We start from the raw sequence: 13,894 nt of genomic DNA, 5'->3' as shown, positions 1-13,894 counted from the left end.
TCCCCCCACTGGCCCCTGCCACCCCCCCTCTCCCAATCTCCCCCCGCCCCCATACTGGGAAGGGGACACGAAGCTCTGCCCAAGGTCACCGGTGGGCTGGGAGCCAGCCCAGCAGGGACAGGGGACTGGACTAACCCGCCAGAGCCACCACCTCCAGGCCTGCCCTGAAGCAGGGGTGTGGGGGGGTGAGGGGTGGGAGGGGGGTGGGGGAGGGGATAGCCAACAGCAGCAGCCCCCACCCATGACCAGAACTCCAGGTCTTTTCTAGATACCCACCATTCCGCTCCAGAGTGAACAGCTAGCTCCTTAAGGCTGGTTTCCTGCCGGTTCATCCGCACAGAACACGGGCTGCCGTAGGGCACCCAGCCCCGGCAAGATTTTGGGGAAGATTTTGAATTAATAATGATTTTTTAAAAATTAATTAAAGGAAGAGAAAGAAAGAATAGAAAAGGCTTTGATCATCAGACCCCCAGAGCTCCCGGGGGCCTCTGCTCCAGCCCCACCAGCCAGCACCCCTGGGATTTCCCCATTTCTCCCCTTTTTTTCCCTTAAATAACCCCGCTCAGCTCATCACAGGGGCACCGAGGGCTTCACCCACCGCATTCACCCTGCGCCCCCCCCCCCACCCCCACTGCCCCCCCCCGGCGGTAGAGAGCCTTGGAGGAGCCCCGGAAGGTTTTTAGGGGTGGTTCAGTATCATTAACCCCATTCTGCAGGTGGGGAAACTGAGGCAGGATAGGGAAACCCAGCTGTAGGTAGGGACTGAGGGGACCTTGGGCCCCAACACCGGGGGGGGGGGATGCAGGGGTCTGGGGTGGGGGGCCCCCCAGGCTGCACCCCAGGACCAGGCCCTGCCACGCGCTGGCGGCCACACGTTCCCCGGCTGCTTTCGCTTTCCCCCGCCGCAGCCGGGGGCACGCCCAGAGCCCCCCCCGCCCAAAGATAAAGCTGCAGTACAGCCCCGTGACCCCCCCACGCGAGGGCCACCCCAAAACTGCCTGCAACACAGATATAGAGAGCACCCACATATGTCTGGGGCGGGGGGCAGGACCCCAAACACCCCCATCCTGTCCCACAGAAGCAGCGAGGTTGGGGGTGCCCCTTCTTCCAGCCCTGGCCAGACCCCCCCCCCATTCCTCCCTGCACCCCCAAAACCCCACCATGCTGCAAGGGACCATGCTCACGCCCAGCCCGGGGACCCCACGGGACCCCCACCAAGATTTCCAGTCAACATCACTGAAACCTGCTGCAGCTCTCATGGGTGGAGTGATTTTATCCCGGTCTCTGCAGGACAGCCCAGACTCCCGGGGGACCTCAAAGTACCAGGAGAAGCAAAACCAGGATCCCCCCCCAAAATGCCACCACAGGAGCTTCACATCAGGGACCCCCCCATGTGGGGACAGCACCAACACTGGTGCTCAGCACCACCTCCCCAGCATCCCTGGCATCGCTAATGGCACAAGAACTCTGCAAAATAAAGTTATTTTTCAATTCTGGGCCCAATTTCGATTTCGCCAAGTCTGCCCTGGGCTGGCAGAGCCCACCTTCACCTCTCCCTGCTTCTTTTCACCCCAAATATTTCAGAGCTGATCCCGACTCCCCTGGGGCAGGATTTAGGGCATCGCACCGTCCTCAGACCTTGCACCTGTTCTGGCCAGGGCTGCCTCCTGCCAAGATAATTCCGTTATCGCCTTCTTCCGCCGGAGGCGGCTGATGGGCAGCGCAGCGAGAGCCACCGGCGCATCCCGGCGTGGCCGTGTCCCCAGGCACGGTCAGCAACATGGCTCCCGTCCAGGGAAGGCCCGCTGGGGTTCCGGCTCTGCAGGGGTTAAAGCCACTTGGGGCACAACCAAGAAGAGAAAAGGCCTGTAAATGTAAAGTGCCATTTATTTTTTTTTTTTTTTTGTCTCATGATGAAAATACCAAGTTTAAAAAAAATAAATTGCACCAACAAAACGCTCGATACGCTTTCTCCTCCTCCTCCTCCAAAGCCCAGCATCAAACCCAACTGAAAATATCCTAAAGCTTTATGAACTGTCCCCTTCTCCACCTCCCACTTAAATTAAGAGGCAAAAAACATAACGATGAGCATCCCCGCAGCTCTGGGGCGACTTGCTTGGGCACAAGCTGAGCCAGCAAGCACAGACGTACTCGGCCCCCCAAAATCTGGGGTCTCCCCCCCGGGTTTGCCTTGGGGGGAACGCAGCTGCCCCCAGCACTCACCCCAAGCAAGGCAACGCCATCATCCTTTGCTAGGGATGGGGAAAGAAAAGGGTACGAGGGGGTTGGGGTTACCGTGTCACGGCACTTGTTTTTGGGGGGCTGTTGTGGTGGGACCCGAGCACAGGCAGAGGAGATGTCAGCTGCCAGCCCAAGGGGGATAAAAAAAAGCAGCCCAAAGAGAAGGAAAACATGCCAAAAAAAAAAAAATCCCACCAAGCTTCCAAAAACCATCTCCTCACAGGGGGCTTGGGGATCGCAGAGGTCCCACGCAGTGGGGGAACAGGGGAGCAAGTCACCCAAAAACACATACACATGGTGAAAAATGAGGCGACAGCGGGGAGCTGCGGTGCTGGCAGGGATGGATCCGGCTGCTTTGCCGGGGCTCAGCCTTCACAGCCACGGTGGGACCCGGGGGGGGTTTACCAGGTCCTTCCCAGGCAGGGGGGGGATGCGACAGGGAGAGACCATCAGCCATGGTCAGGCAGAGGTGGCCTTCGGAAAACCCCGTGGCCTCAGGACAATGTGGATCTCACTGGGTGGGTTTATCCCCTCCCTGCAAGGCCCAGCCTAGGCACCCCACATCTCCCGGATGAACGGAGTAGGGGGCTCACGGGGGCTCCGATGGGGAGCCCTGGGGCTCTGCTACAGCCACGATGGCCAAAGCCTCTCGTGGGGTGGGCGAGAGGCAGCTGGAAGGGGAAAACCTGCAGCCTGGAGGGGCTTCACCCTTCCCCGTCCCCAGGAGATGGCGGGGTCAGGAGAGGGACCCAACTCTCGGGGCTAGCCTGGCTCTGTCCTGGCCACAGTGGACAACCGGGCTCTGCCTCCCACCTCTCTGCGCTGGCAGAAAAGCCCGTGCTCTCCCCTCGCCTCGGCACCTAAAGGCGAGAGCCATGGTCCTGGGGGGACCTGCTCACGCACCCACTCCGCAGCTCCCACCCGATTCCCTCCTGCTGCGAGCCGAGAGCTCAGCCTGCGCTCAACAGATCAAGACCCTTCACTAAATATCCAGTGTGCAACAAGAACAGGCTTTAAAACAACTGTTTAGAAAGAAAACAAAAGAAAATACAAATCTCTCCTCCACCTGCAGATGGGCCAGGAGGGAGCTCACCACTACGCTCTTCTCCAGCTCAGCCATAAATCATCCCGTACACCTCCTGCCCGCATCAGCAAGGTGCCCACCTCGTCTCCAGCCACCCCGGGCAGGATGGTGACACTGTTTCTGGCCACCCTAGACAGGGTTTCTCCAATTCCTGGCCCCACCGATATCTCTGCCCCTGAGCCCACATAAAAACCAGGGAGGAGGTGAAACATCTGCTGTGCAGGCCCTTGTCCCCGTCCCCTGCCACCGTCTCATATACATGCAAGCGTGCACACATACGATTCTTTTCTTTTTTTTTTTTAACCCAAGTGAACATGTTTCCAAAAAAAAAAAAAGAGAGAAAAATTAACATAAGCAGCACCACATTTCCCAAGTGTCAGGAGCTCCAGAGCTGGAGCAGAGGCCTGGAACACCCCCACATCAAAAGAAACCAACCCCGCTTTGGCTGGGGGACGGCCGATAAAGACGCTTCCGAGGGGATGGTGCTTTGCCGCTGGGACGCGAGGCGAGCGGGGGCCGGGGAGAAGGAAGGAGGGCAGTTCTGTCATTTACTGAAGGAGAGGAAATGGTGACAGAGGCAGATGTACTGACACCAGGCGGTCGGCTCGGCCTTCACACGGCAGCACGGGTGGGTGTGCTGGGCTGGTTCAACCGTAGCGTTTTGCACAGCCAGCCGGCGAAATCCACCTCCTCCACTTCGGAGCGTTTGATGAAGGTGTGACTCTGAAAGCGAAGGGAAAGAGGGTTAGGAGCATCGCCGGCTGCTCCCCGGCTCCCAAAACCCAGCCGTGCCATGGGCTAGACCCCAGAGAGGTGAAAAGATCCTGGTGCCACAGCTCAGGCTGCTCTCAGTTAGCAAAAGCAGATTTTGGAACAGTATTTGTTCCTTGCAGCCCCGTGGCTGGGATTTTAATCCCGTGCTGGCCACGTAGTCAACACACAGGCATGGGAGCAATGAAGATTTAGAGGAGAGCAGAGCCTGCATGGCCCCTGCCTGCGAGCAGACGAAAACCCTGCTCCCCTGGGGCAGAAGGTGACGGAGAAGCACAGGCAGGACAAGACAACCTTCGCACAAGGGCATGGGGCCACAAGGACACAGGCCACCTCCTTTGCAAGGGCAATGTGGGAGCACCCAGATGTAGCTCAGGGGCTCAGCATGCCGCTGAGGAGGAAAGCTGAGGTCAATGTGGTTAAACTGGGCTTGTAGAATGGTTTGGGTTGGAAGGGACCTTAAAGATCATCTAGTCCCACCCCCCCCCGCCACGAGCAGGGACACCTTCCACTAGAGCAGGTTGCTCAAAGCACTGTCCAGCCTGGCCTTGAACACTTCCAGGCATGGGGCATCCACAACCTCTGTTCCAGTGCCTCACCACCCTCAAAGTCAAGAACGTCTTCCTAATATCTAATCTAAATCTACCCTCTTTCAGTTTAAAACCGTTACCCCTCATCCTATCGCTACACTCCCTGATAGAGTCCCTCCCCATCTTTCCTGTAGGGCCCATTAGGTACTGGAAGGCTGCTGTAAGGTCTCCCCGGAGCTTTCTCTTCTCCAGGCTAAACAACGCCAACTCTCTCACCCTGCCCTCATAGGGGAGGTGCACCAGCCCCCCAATCATCTTCACAGCTCGAGCAGGTCCATGTCTTTTATGCTGGGGACCCCAGAGCTGGCCGCAGTACTGCAGGTGGGTTCTCACCAGAGCAGAGTAGAGGAGAAGAATCCTCTCCCTCGACCTGCTGGCTACGCTGCTTTTGAGGCAGCCCAGGATACGGTTGGCTTTCTGGGCTGCGAGTGCACATTGCCAGCTCCATATATTCACATTCATCTGCCCAGATGAATTGGGAAGCAAAGGTTTGTCCCAGGCACCTCCGCAGACATGGGACAGCTGGGTGGTTCCCATCCTGGACTCTGCATGGGCTAGATACCATCACTGCCTTTGAATCACAGGTGAGTCATTCCCTCTCCCAGGCTCTATTTGGCTCATCTTAAGCTCAGCCTGGGAGTTTCCAGCCTTTTGAGCAAGAGGCACAGAGGGACAAGGCAACAGTTTACAGATCTGGTGCCACCCCACTGTAGAAAGAAAATTGCTCTCCCCACTTACCATCAGCATCTTCAGATCTGCCCGTTCTGCTGGATTTTTAATTAAGCTGAAATGAGAAGAACAAGAGACCAAAACCAATGCTGAGACGTTTCTTGTGGGAAACCAGCTATCTGGCTGGAGAGTTCTCCAGCTTCACCAAAAGCCACTTGGCCTCCTGGCTGCTTTCCCCAGGAGCCTGGCAGCATGGAAACAGCTCACAAAGCTTTATCTCCAACAGCCCAGCTCCAAGGGAAAGCTGCAGGATCTGTCTCTTCTAGATTGTGTGGATGAACTGCACCCTCCAAATGGAGACAAGGACCTAACGCTTGGCGGGGGATGAGTGATTTTTATAATGTCCAGTCTCTGCGATTCAATAGGAGCTGCAACAGCATCTTCAGGTGTCCCCCCACCACTTCAGAAGGTCTGGAAGTTGATGGTGTATGCCTGGTGCCTGCAAGGCTGTGGGGTGACTCACAGCCCCAGCAATCTGCTCCACCATCCCCCTGCCAGGTTCATATTTAGAAGGTGCTGGGATACTGCTAAGCATCACCACAAATAAACTGCTTTTATTCCAACCCTTCCCAAGGCAGGAGTTCCCAGCACAATGCAGGATCATACTGCGGCCAGGGAGAGATCACCTACAGAGCATGGAGAACATTGCGTTACACTGAACATTTTGGGTGGAGCGGCAGCCTGCAGAGCTGTCAGGGAGTATATACAGGCCTCCACCTTCAGCTGTAAGATGAAATCCTTACCATTTATTTACAAACTCCTGGAAATCTTGCGTGAAAACTCCATTCGGCAGCTTGGGAGGTGGCTGCAGAGAAAAGAAGGGTTTTCTGCATCACTGTGTGTTAATGGGTCAAAACACAGAGTGTCACCTACAGTCTTTAATGAGCTGCAGAAAAGCTGTGCTCTACAGCTACCCTCCTCCTCCAAGCTGCCCTTTACAACTAGGGAACTGCTCTCTGCCATTTCTTACCCTGGCAGAACATGGCTGGGCTGGCAGCAAACTGCTGCCCCAGCATGACACGCATGCAGCTGGGGGGGACCCCACGCTGAATCACTGCCAAAGCTGGGAAACCGAAATTGCAGCATCGCAATTCTGGATCTAAGCTCGCAAATCCCAGCTCTGGCAACGCCTACAGCGGACGAAGCCGATCCAGAAATGACAACTGGGGGTCAATTCCTACCACCCTGAAAGGAGAAGCTGCTCTTTCCACTTGCTGGTGGGATGGACCCTACCTTCCAAGTCTGGCAGGACATTTCAGCCTGGGATTTTAGCACTGGTCACCCTCATTCAAAGAGCTTCATCTGAGAAAACATGCACAACCTCAGCATCTGCACAGAGGGAGCGTTCATCCTTTGCTGATCTAAGGAGAAGCATGTTTGAAACGGCCAGTTGCAGAAGGAGCAGGTCATTACAGCCAAGAGCTCCCCTCGCTGCTCTCCTCTTTCAAGGGTATTACAAACTTCCCCCTGCAGAACCTTATTCCAAAACCAGAGATTCTTTTGCAATACAAATAGGTAACGGGGAGAAGGAAAGGACATCAGTGCAGCTCAGAGGGGCTCTCTATCAAAAAGCCCCTGTTCAAGCAAAGGATTCAGAGCCCAACCTGACAGTGGACATGACACTGTGGTACCTCAGGGAAGCCCAGCAGAGCCGACAGTAAAGAAATACCCACCTCATTAACTATATAATCCAGCAGTTCAAAGATGGCCATCGCAGGCCGGCTGTCCATCCCATGGCCTGCATGGTTAAGATGACAAAAACAGTGGTGAGAGGCTGTTCAGGGACAGCAAGGGGCCTCATTTTGTGTGAAAAGCATGTGTGCTGTGGGACTTTAGCTGGGAGCGGCAGAGGCAACCCACTTGGGAATTGACTCGTGGTTAAAAAAAATAACGGAGCGAAAACGAAAACACATTCCAAAATCTTGGATTTCTTTCTCTGTGCCTATAGTCCAGATTTATTTCCTAGCTTGGAGCATTTGGAGAGTACCAGACCATCTGCTGTGGCAGGCTGGCAGCGCTTCTAGAGCCTTCTGCTTCCAAGCAAATGGCTTGAGCAGAGCCTCCTTCAAACACCTGTGCCAGTGTGGTACTTCTACGAGAGCTCCCAGCAAAGCTGTTCCCAAAAAGCTGCCCCAAGCTTGAAAGGAACCTGCTGGCAGCACGGGTAGAGCCTGAGGAGCAACATGGGCTGTGACAGTGTCCCTCAAAGCATCTCCTCCAAGGGATCCACATCCCAACAGCCTGCACCATCCCCAGCACAGGGTGATTTGCTGCATGGCTTGAGCCTTCTCATGGGTCGCAGCAGGGTCTAAAGGCAGATTAACTGAGCTCTTCAAAAATCTTAATAGACCCTGGCTGACATCCTGAGAGCAATCTCCTCACCTCCCCATGCAAGACCAGACTCCTGCCTGTGCTCATGAGGAATTACAAACCTCCGTGGTAGAGTGGATACTGCTGGAGCATTGACATGGCTCCATCTGCTCTGCAGAGAGGGGCCTCTCTAGAAACACTCACCTCCCCACCACAACCTCATCCAAAATGGCCTTTGGCTAACCCAGCCACACCGAACACAACCCGACCCCTTCGCCCCCACGTCTGCATGTTGTTTCCAATGCATACGACAGCCCCTACCACTGACGGGGCGTCCTGGGGGCCTGGCCCGCGGCGAGATGCTGTGAGACTCTCCCTCTGCCCCGTCCACCACAGGACGGCCAAATATTGCTTCCAGTTCCTTGGAGTCTGGCGGGGGGATTGGGTACCTTCCGATAGACAGCTCCACTAACGACAGACCCATGCTCCAGATGTCAGACTGGACCGAGTAGTGGGTGCCCTGCAACCGCTCAGGCTGGAAGGAAAGACCACAGAAACACACACTGACACAGAATATCAATACGCAAAGTCATAAACATCATGCACTGAAATTAAATAGATGAGACTCGATATCCTGACAGCCTCTCCAGCTCAGCTCTCCACCCCTTCAGGGAAAGGACTGTCCCAAAGGGGTCATGTGCAAAGGGGATGCAAATGAAAGATCATGTGCAAACATAAAGCACTTGTATGCAGCTAATCAACAGCTAGAGTTGAGCAGCATTTACAGCTGCTTATACTTAGGAGTCCAGAGTACACAGTAGGAATCTATTTCTCTGTATGCTGAGATCTAATGAACTCAATTTATTAACAAAATTTTTTGTTTTCTTGCTCATTCCTGTTAATACCCAAGAGGAATTTGAGGAGCAGAAAATCCACTCTAGGCTCTTACCATTGAAAGAGAAATAAAAATTAAAAATAAATCAATCAATGCAAGTCATCCATACTGGCAGCTTTGAGTCAGCTGTGCAGACCCAGTGGCTGAGTGCAAAGGAGATATTATTTTTAAATAGCCACTGTCTAACTATAACTGTACTTGAATAACCATTCCCAAAATACGAGAGCAGCTCAGACCTAAGCACTGAAGTGTAGTCTGATGGCTTTCCAAATAACCCACCGCTCGTTCCCAGCCACAACTACACATGGTGAGGTGAGAAGACCCACACCTACCCTCTGCCTTTCAGCCAGCAGAACCTGGGGAATCAGAGCCAGCCAGGAGGTGATTTTATTGTCATGGACACCATATTATCTGCAGTTGAGCTAACACTGATGATTATTCTCATTTAAAGGAGGAGAGGCACAATCAGCTCTTCCTGCAGTTCACTCTCACTGGCTGACTCCAATTTGGCTTTAATTTCCCATTAGCCTGTACAAAAACCCAGCTGTACTAAACTGGTTTTACCCCAATTTTGCCAGCAAGTGCACATGGTCAAAGCAGCAGAGGAGGTGCATGTATCAGCATCTGCATCCCCTCCACAATCGTTTTTCTGCACAGAGCTTTGCATACAGAAAAGAGAACGATGTTTCTGAACCCACAAACACTCGCCAAAATAAAACATGGAAGCATTTGTAGGATCTGAAACATCTTTCCCTGCAAGTCTCTGCACTTCCACATGCCACCACCAATAGCCAGGCACAGGCTGGAGTTGACAGGACACCGACTCCTCAGGAGGATGAGGCGGCATCTGCTTCTCCAGCACAGGACAGTGCCTCGAAGCACTGGGCTTGCCCCCGATGTGAACCAGGAACGGGGCAGTCCAGATAAGGAGGGAAACACAGAGCAAAACTGTAAGTGAATCAGACACTACATTCTGATTCTGTAAGAGCTGAGTTGAACCCAAATTGTAAAAAAAAAAAAAAAACAAACAAAAAAAACACCAAAAAAAACAAAACCAAAAAACACCCACCAAAACCAACCCCCCCCCCCCCAAAAACCCAAACCAGCCAACAGTTGAAAGGAACTTACAGACATGTAGGACCGAGTTCCCACAAAAGAGTTTGCCATGGAGTCAATGAGTTGACCGCTGACCCCAAAATCACACAGCTTAATCTCTCCTCGAGAATTAACCAGGATGTTAGAAGGCTTCACATCTGACAACAACAAGAGACAAGAGCGTAAACACAACTCTAGGTAAAATACAGGGCTCTTGTACTGCAGGCAGTTATTTTTAGGTTCCTCCTCTCACCTCTGTGCATGATTTGGTGCTTCTCTCTCAGATACGCCAAGCCTCTCAGAACCTAGAAGGAAACCAAAGACAGGATGAGGTCAGAGCTGGGAAGGGAAGTGCTTTCCCTTCAGCAGGACACGTTGCATCAACTCTGGGTGCTGCCACACTGCAGCTTGGCGAGGAAAGCCATCCCATAGTGTCCACGTGTCTCAGGGTTTGCAATTTGTCATCAAGTCAATCACAGATCTTGGGTTTACCACCTGAGAAACCTTCTCCCAAATCTCCAGGAGAGGCCAACACCAGCTGGTGCAATGCAAGGGGTTGGAGCTATGGAGAGTGGTTACGAATATGCTTTCCCCCCTCCCCTCTGGCACACACCACTGCCTCTTGCCCTAGGTCAGGATAGGAAAGTGCGTATGGGGAAACGAAGAAAGCTTCCTAAGGTAATACAAGCATTATTCCCAAACCGTGCCCAGCAAATGCTTTCTGGAAGCCTGAAGAGCCACCGTAACTCACCGCTATACTGACTTTCCCCAAGATCTCCTCGGGAATTCTTTTGGCTTCTTTCAACACTTGATCCAAAGACCCACCATCCTAAAACAAAGAACACTGAAATGACCAACACGCTAATCGCCGGCAGGAAAACAGAGCAGCTGGCTGTACAGGCAAGCATGCCCAGGGAGGGCAAGTGGTATATGAGCAGTACGTAGCATCCCAGCTCAGCTGTCTGCAACGACTCGGCATCAAGCACACTCTGTTTACAGCAGAAAAAAAGATAGCTGGTAATCAGAGCTCAAGCATCTCGCTGAAAACTATTTTAATGCTATCTTCTATCAGCTCTACTTCTTGCTATTAGTTCTTAGCTTCCTTTCTCTCAGTGGTAAATGTGAAGATGATGCTGTCAGCACTGATCCAGAGGAGCGACAACACTATTCACCGCCAGAGACAACAGAAACTGCACACTGTGCTTCACTGCAAGCTCTGTAGAGTGGCAGGTTTACAACATTTCCTTTTGGCCAACCCCCCAAACCTCTGCTTCCGCTTTCCAAAAAGTCAATCTCTCTGTCATATCAATGCCTAAGCAGGAGAGTGCAGCTCCTACCAGGCACACAGTGGCCTTGCTGCAGCCAGAGCAAGGAGCCATTGCAGCTGCCAGCACCCTAACCCATTTCGCTTGCAATTTCAAGTCTTGGGGAGATGCAATTCGGAACACTCCAGGGAACGGCAGTTTGCAGAGGAGGAATGGGGACTCACCATGTGCTCCATGCAGATGGAGATCTCTCCGTCACTGTAGAAGGCTCCATAGAAACCCACGATATATGGGGAATTACACTCGTGCAGCACCTGCAGCTCTCGGATAATCCGATTCCTGATGGCTGGTTTGATTTCTAAATGAATCAGCTGCCAAGAAAGAAAAAAAATATTCAAGGTGTAATGCCTGGAAAAACTTACAGGAACCACATGAGTAAGTCCTGAGTGTTGGAAAGAATAAAAAAAAAAAAACATCTTCAAGGGAAGCTCTGCTTTGGCATAGACTTTTTACCATTTGCAGGCTAACATTAAGGATAGGTAGAGCCCTGTGCAGCCTGTTAGCGACTGAAGCAACTGCCAGCCATGTAACACCCAGAGATCACACAAGATACAGAGCGGAAAGACAAGTCAGAAGTTTGATGCAGATCTGACTCAGCAGACAGGAACATTTTCACAAGTTCTGTAGGTGTTGTAAGAATAGGTGCTCTGATATCAAGGAAACCACAGAAAGTAAAAAAAATCCCATGAAGATTATGCACGTGAAAGAGCAGTTGCTTTATTCCTTGGGCTCCACATAGAGTCAGTTAACACAGCTGTGGGTAGAGGCTAGAAAATACGATGGCAGGTCAGATAAAAGAGCCACTGTTACTGTAAGCTCTAGGACACCCTACCCCAGGGACGTCTGTCCTTCCCACAGACCTACAAAGGCCAGCATCTACAGGCAGGACAGCAGCTTGCCTTCGCTTCAGTTTCTGAACATGGAGCTCCCAACAGTCTTAAAACCACCCAGCGACAACCAACACTCCCAAATCAAACACCCTGGAAGACTCTGAGAACTCGGCTGAGAGTGAAGCCACCTAGAGAAGCGGATTTGCTCATGAGACCCGCTAAACCATCCCAACAGCAGGTGAGACCAGACTTTCAAGGAAGCTGTCCTACAAATGAATGGTTGCACTGTTCTCACTGAGCACTGCCTTTTCTAATAGGCAGACAAAGCATCTCCTAGTTTTCTGCTGTAGGGCACCACAGTAGAAGACGTTGCCCATAAACCTGCATCTGAGAGGAACCACTGTCACGGCTGCTTGGAGCTTCCTTGGGGATCTGTTAAGTGGGGGGCGAGGAACATGTGTGCGCCAAACCCATCCTCCACCGGCCATTTCCAGTCCTCGTTAGCAACGACCTAGGATCCTCAAGAGATGTGCTTCCTACTGCTTCTATCCAGTTTAGCTGAGTTCATTAAAACCAGCTTCACTGGAAAAAAGAGTAAACGTATGTTTTTACAGAAGACGCTCCAAACCCCAGGGACCTGTTGCCAAGAGCACAGCCTCTCCCAGGGGAGGACTTGGAGACAGGCAGGGCAGCTCGGAGATGAAGCACGAGAGGCTCCACGTAAAACCTAGCTGGGGCCAGCCAGGACCATGGTCCTGACCCAGGCGAAGTGGTTAGGGTGCAGACAGGTCACTGCAGAGACATCCCAAAGGAAGCTGGCTTTCCCAGAGCCAGGGCGAGTGCCGGACGCTCTCTAGCACGACACCACCACCCACTACTCCCACTCCCCCATTACCTTCCGTGCCATAATGAGCCCTGAGGGTTTGTGCTGCACTTTGGTGACCACACCACCATTGCCAGCCCCCAATTCGGAGATCCTCTCAAAGTCATCGTCCTTCAGCTCGCCCACTTTGGCTTTCTGTGTGAGGAAAGCTTCCAGGCGCTTCTTCTGCTGCTCGTCCAGCTCCAGTTCCTCGAGCTTCTTCTGAAGGTCCACAAGGTTCGCCCTGGAGAGGGGAGGAGGAGACAGGAGGGATGGTCAGAGACTACAAGGGCAGCATCAGAGAAAGAGGGTTGTTTTTTTTTTTAGGGAAGTGGAAGGAAATAACTGAAAACCATCGTCTGACATGTACTCAGCCCCTGATACAGCAGCAAGACTAAAGCAAAGCTCTGGAGAGAGGCAGGGCTCAGCTCTGGTGCTGACAGGGTCACACGGACAGCGAGACCCATGGTGCAATATCTGCCCAACACGCGCATCTCCTCTGGAGAGGAGCTTTAGTGCAGTCAGCCGTTTTGGGAAAGCCAAGGAGTAGAGAAAATACTTCAATCCTTAAAGAGGCAGCACAGCTCAGCCCGGAGAGAACAGCAGCACCAGCAACCTCTCCCTCTCCCAACAAGGGAAGCCAAACTTGGATTTTTCTGTGAAACATGAGAAGGGCTTTCCACGGTGTCCAGCAAGCCCCTGCTCCATTACACCCCCCTGCTCCACCACCCCCAAACCCACCGCTCCCAAGCACAAAGGGGCATCTGTGCTCCCCCAGCACCTGCTGCTGAGCTCCCATTGCCCGCACAGGGTCCAGCTGCTCTCTCCCATTTGCTGCTCACCATCTTATCCCCCACCACCCACACCTAGGGCAACAGTTCGGGACGGTCTCACCCCCACCCCTTCCATCCCGCACCCCCATGCAATGCTCTGCCTCCCCCTAGCACTGCCCATGTCCCCCTCTCCACCATCACCCTTTCCCCCACACGTCCTCCCCCCCCAGTCCTGATTACCCCCCCCAGTCTTGCCTGCCCAAGTCTAAGTCCCCATCCTAGCCCCAACCTCTGTGCCCAGGCCTGGTCCCCACACGCCCCAGGCCTCGGCTGCCCCCAGACCTTCCCCCAGCCTCCTCCGCTTTCCCTACCACCCCCCCCAAGCAAAC

The 13,894-nt window shown here is 53.3% G+C and overlaps 2 protein-coding genes across 2 annotated transcripts in view; both read right to left on the bottom strand.

Annotated features, from left to right (window-relative positions):
• The window catches only part of ZBTB7A (zinc finger and BTB domain containing 7A), a 20,724-nt gene extending 20,422 nt beyond the window's left edge, over window positions 1-302 (bottom strand). The window contains exon 1 of the mRNA XM_010562272.1: window positions 277-302. Coding sequence (XP_010560574.1) covers window positions 277-279 — 3 coding nt within the window. The 5' untranslated portion in view covers window positions 280-302. The remainder of the gene's footprint in view (window positions 1-276) is intronic.
• Window positions 303-3,686: 3,384 nt separating this feature from the next.
• Window positions 3,687-13,563, bottom strand: MAP2K2 (mitogen-activated protein kinase kinase 2). The gene is made up of 11 exons (XM_010562270.1): window positions 13,514-13,563; window positions 12,766-12,976; window positions 11,205-11,351; window positions 10,467-10,544; window positions 9,969-10,020; window positions 9,749-9,873; window positions 8,047-8,260; window positions 7,089-7,153; window positions 6,159-6,220; window positions 5,425-5,470; window positions 3,687-4,048 (listed from the first exon to the last, which is right to left on the bottom strand). Exons 1-11 carry the CDS (start codon window positions 13,561-13,563, stop codon window positions 3,938-3,940), a joined length of 1,161 nt encoding a protein of 386 aa, XP_010560572.1. The 3' UTR covers window positions 3,687-3,937.
• Window positions 13,564-13,894: the final 331 nt, after the last annotated feature.

This window comes from Haliaeetus leucocephalus, unplaced genomic scaffold (genome assembly GCF_000737465.1).
Source record: "Haliaeetus leucocephalus isolate CR32 unplaced genomic scaffold, Haliaeetus_leucocephalus-4.0 Scaffold157, whole genome shotgun sequence".
In the NCBI taxonomy this organism is placed as follows: domain Eukaryota; kingdom Metazoa; phylum Chordata; class Aves; order Accipitriformes; family Accipitridae; genus Haliaeetus; species Haliaeetus leucocephalus.
This window is presented reverse-complemented; position numbering and strand designations above follow the sequence as displayed.

Coding starts and splice junctions, on each gene's coding strand:
- MAP2K2 (XM_010562270.1), bottom strand. CDS start 13,563: ATGGGAGAGAGCAGCTGGACCCTGTGCGGGCAATGGGAGCTCAGCAGC. Junction 6,221..7,088: donor TGGATTATATAGTTAATGAG/GTGGGTATTTCT, acceptor TTTTCTCTGCAG/CCACCTCCCAAGCTGCCGAA. Junction 5,471..6,158: donor CAGGAGTTTGTAAATAAATG/GTAAGGATTTCA, acceptor TTCTCATTTCAG/CTTAATTAAAAATCCAGCAG.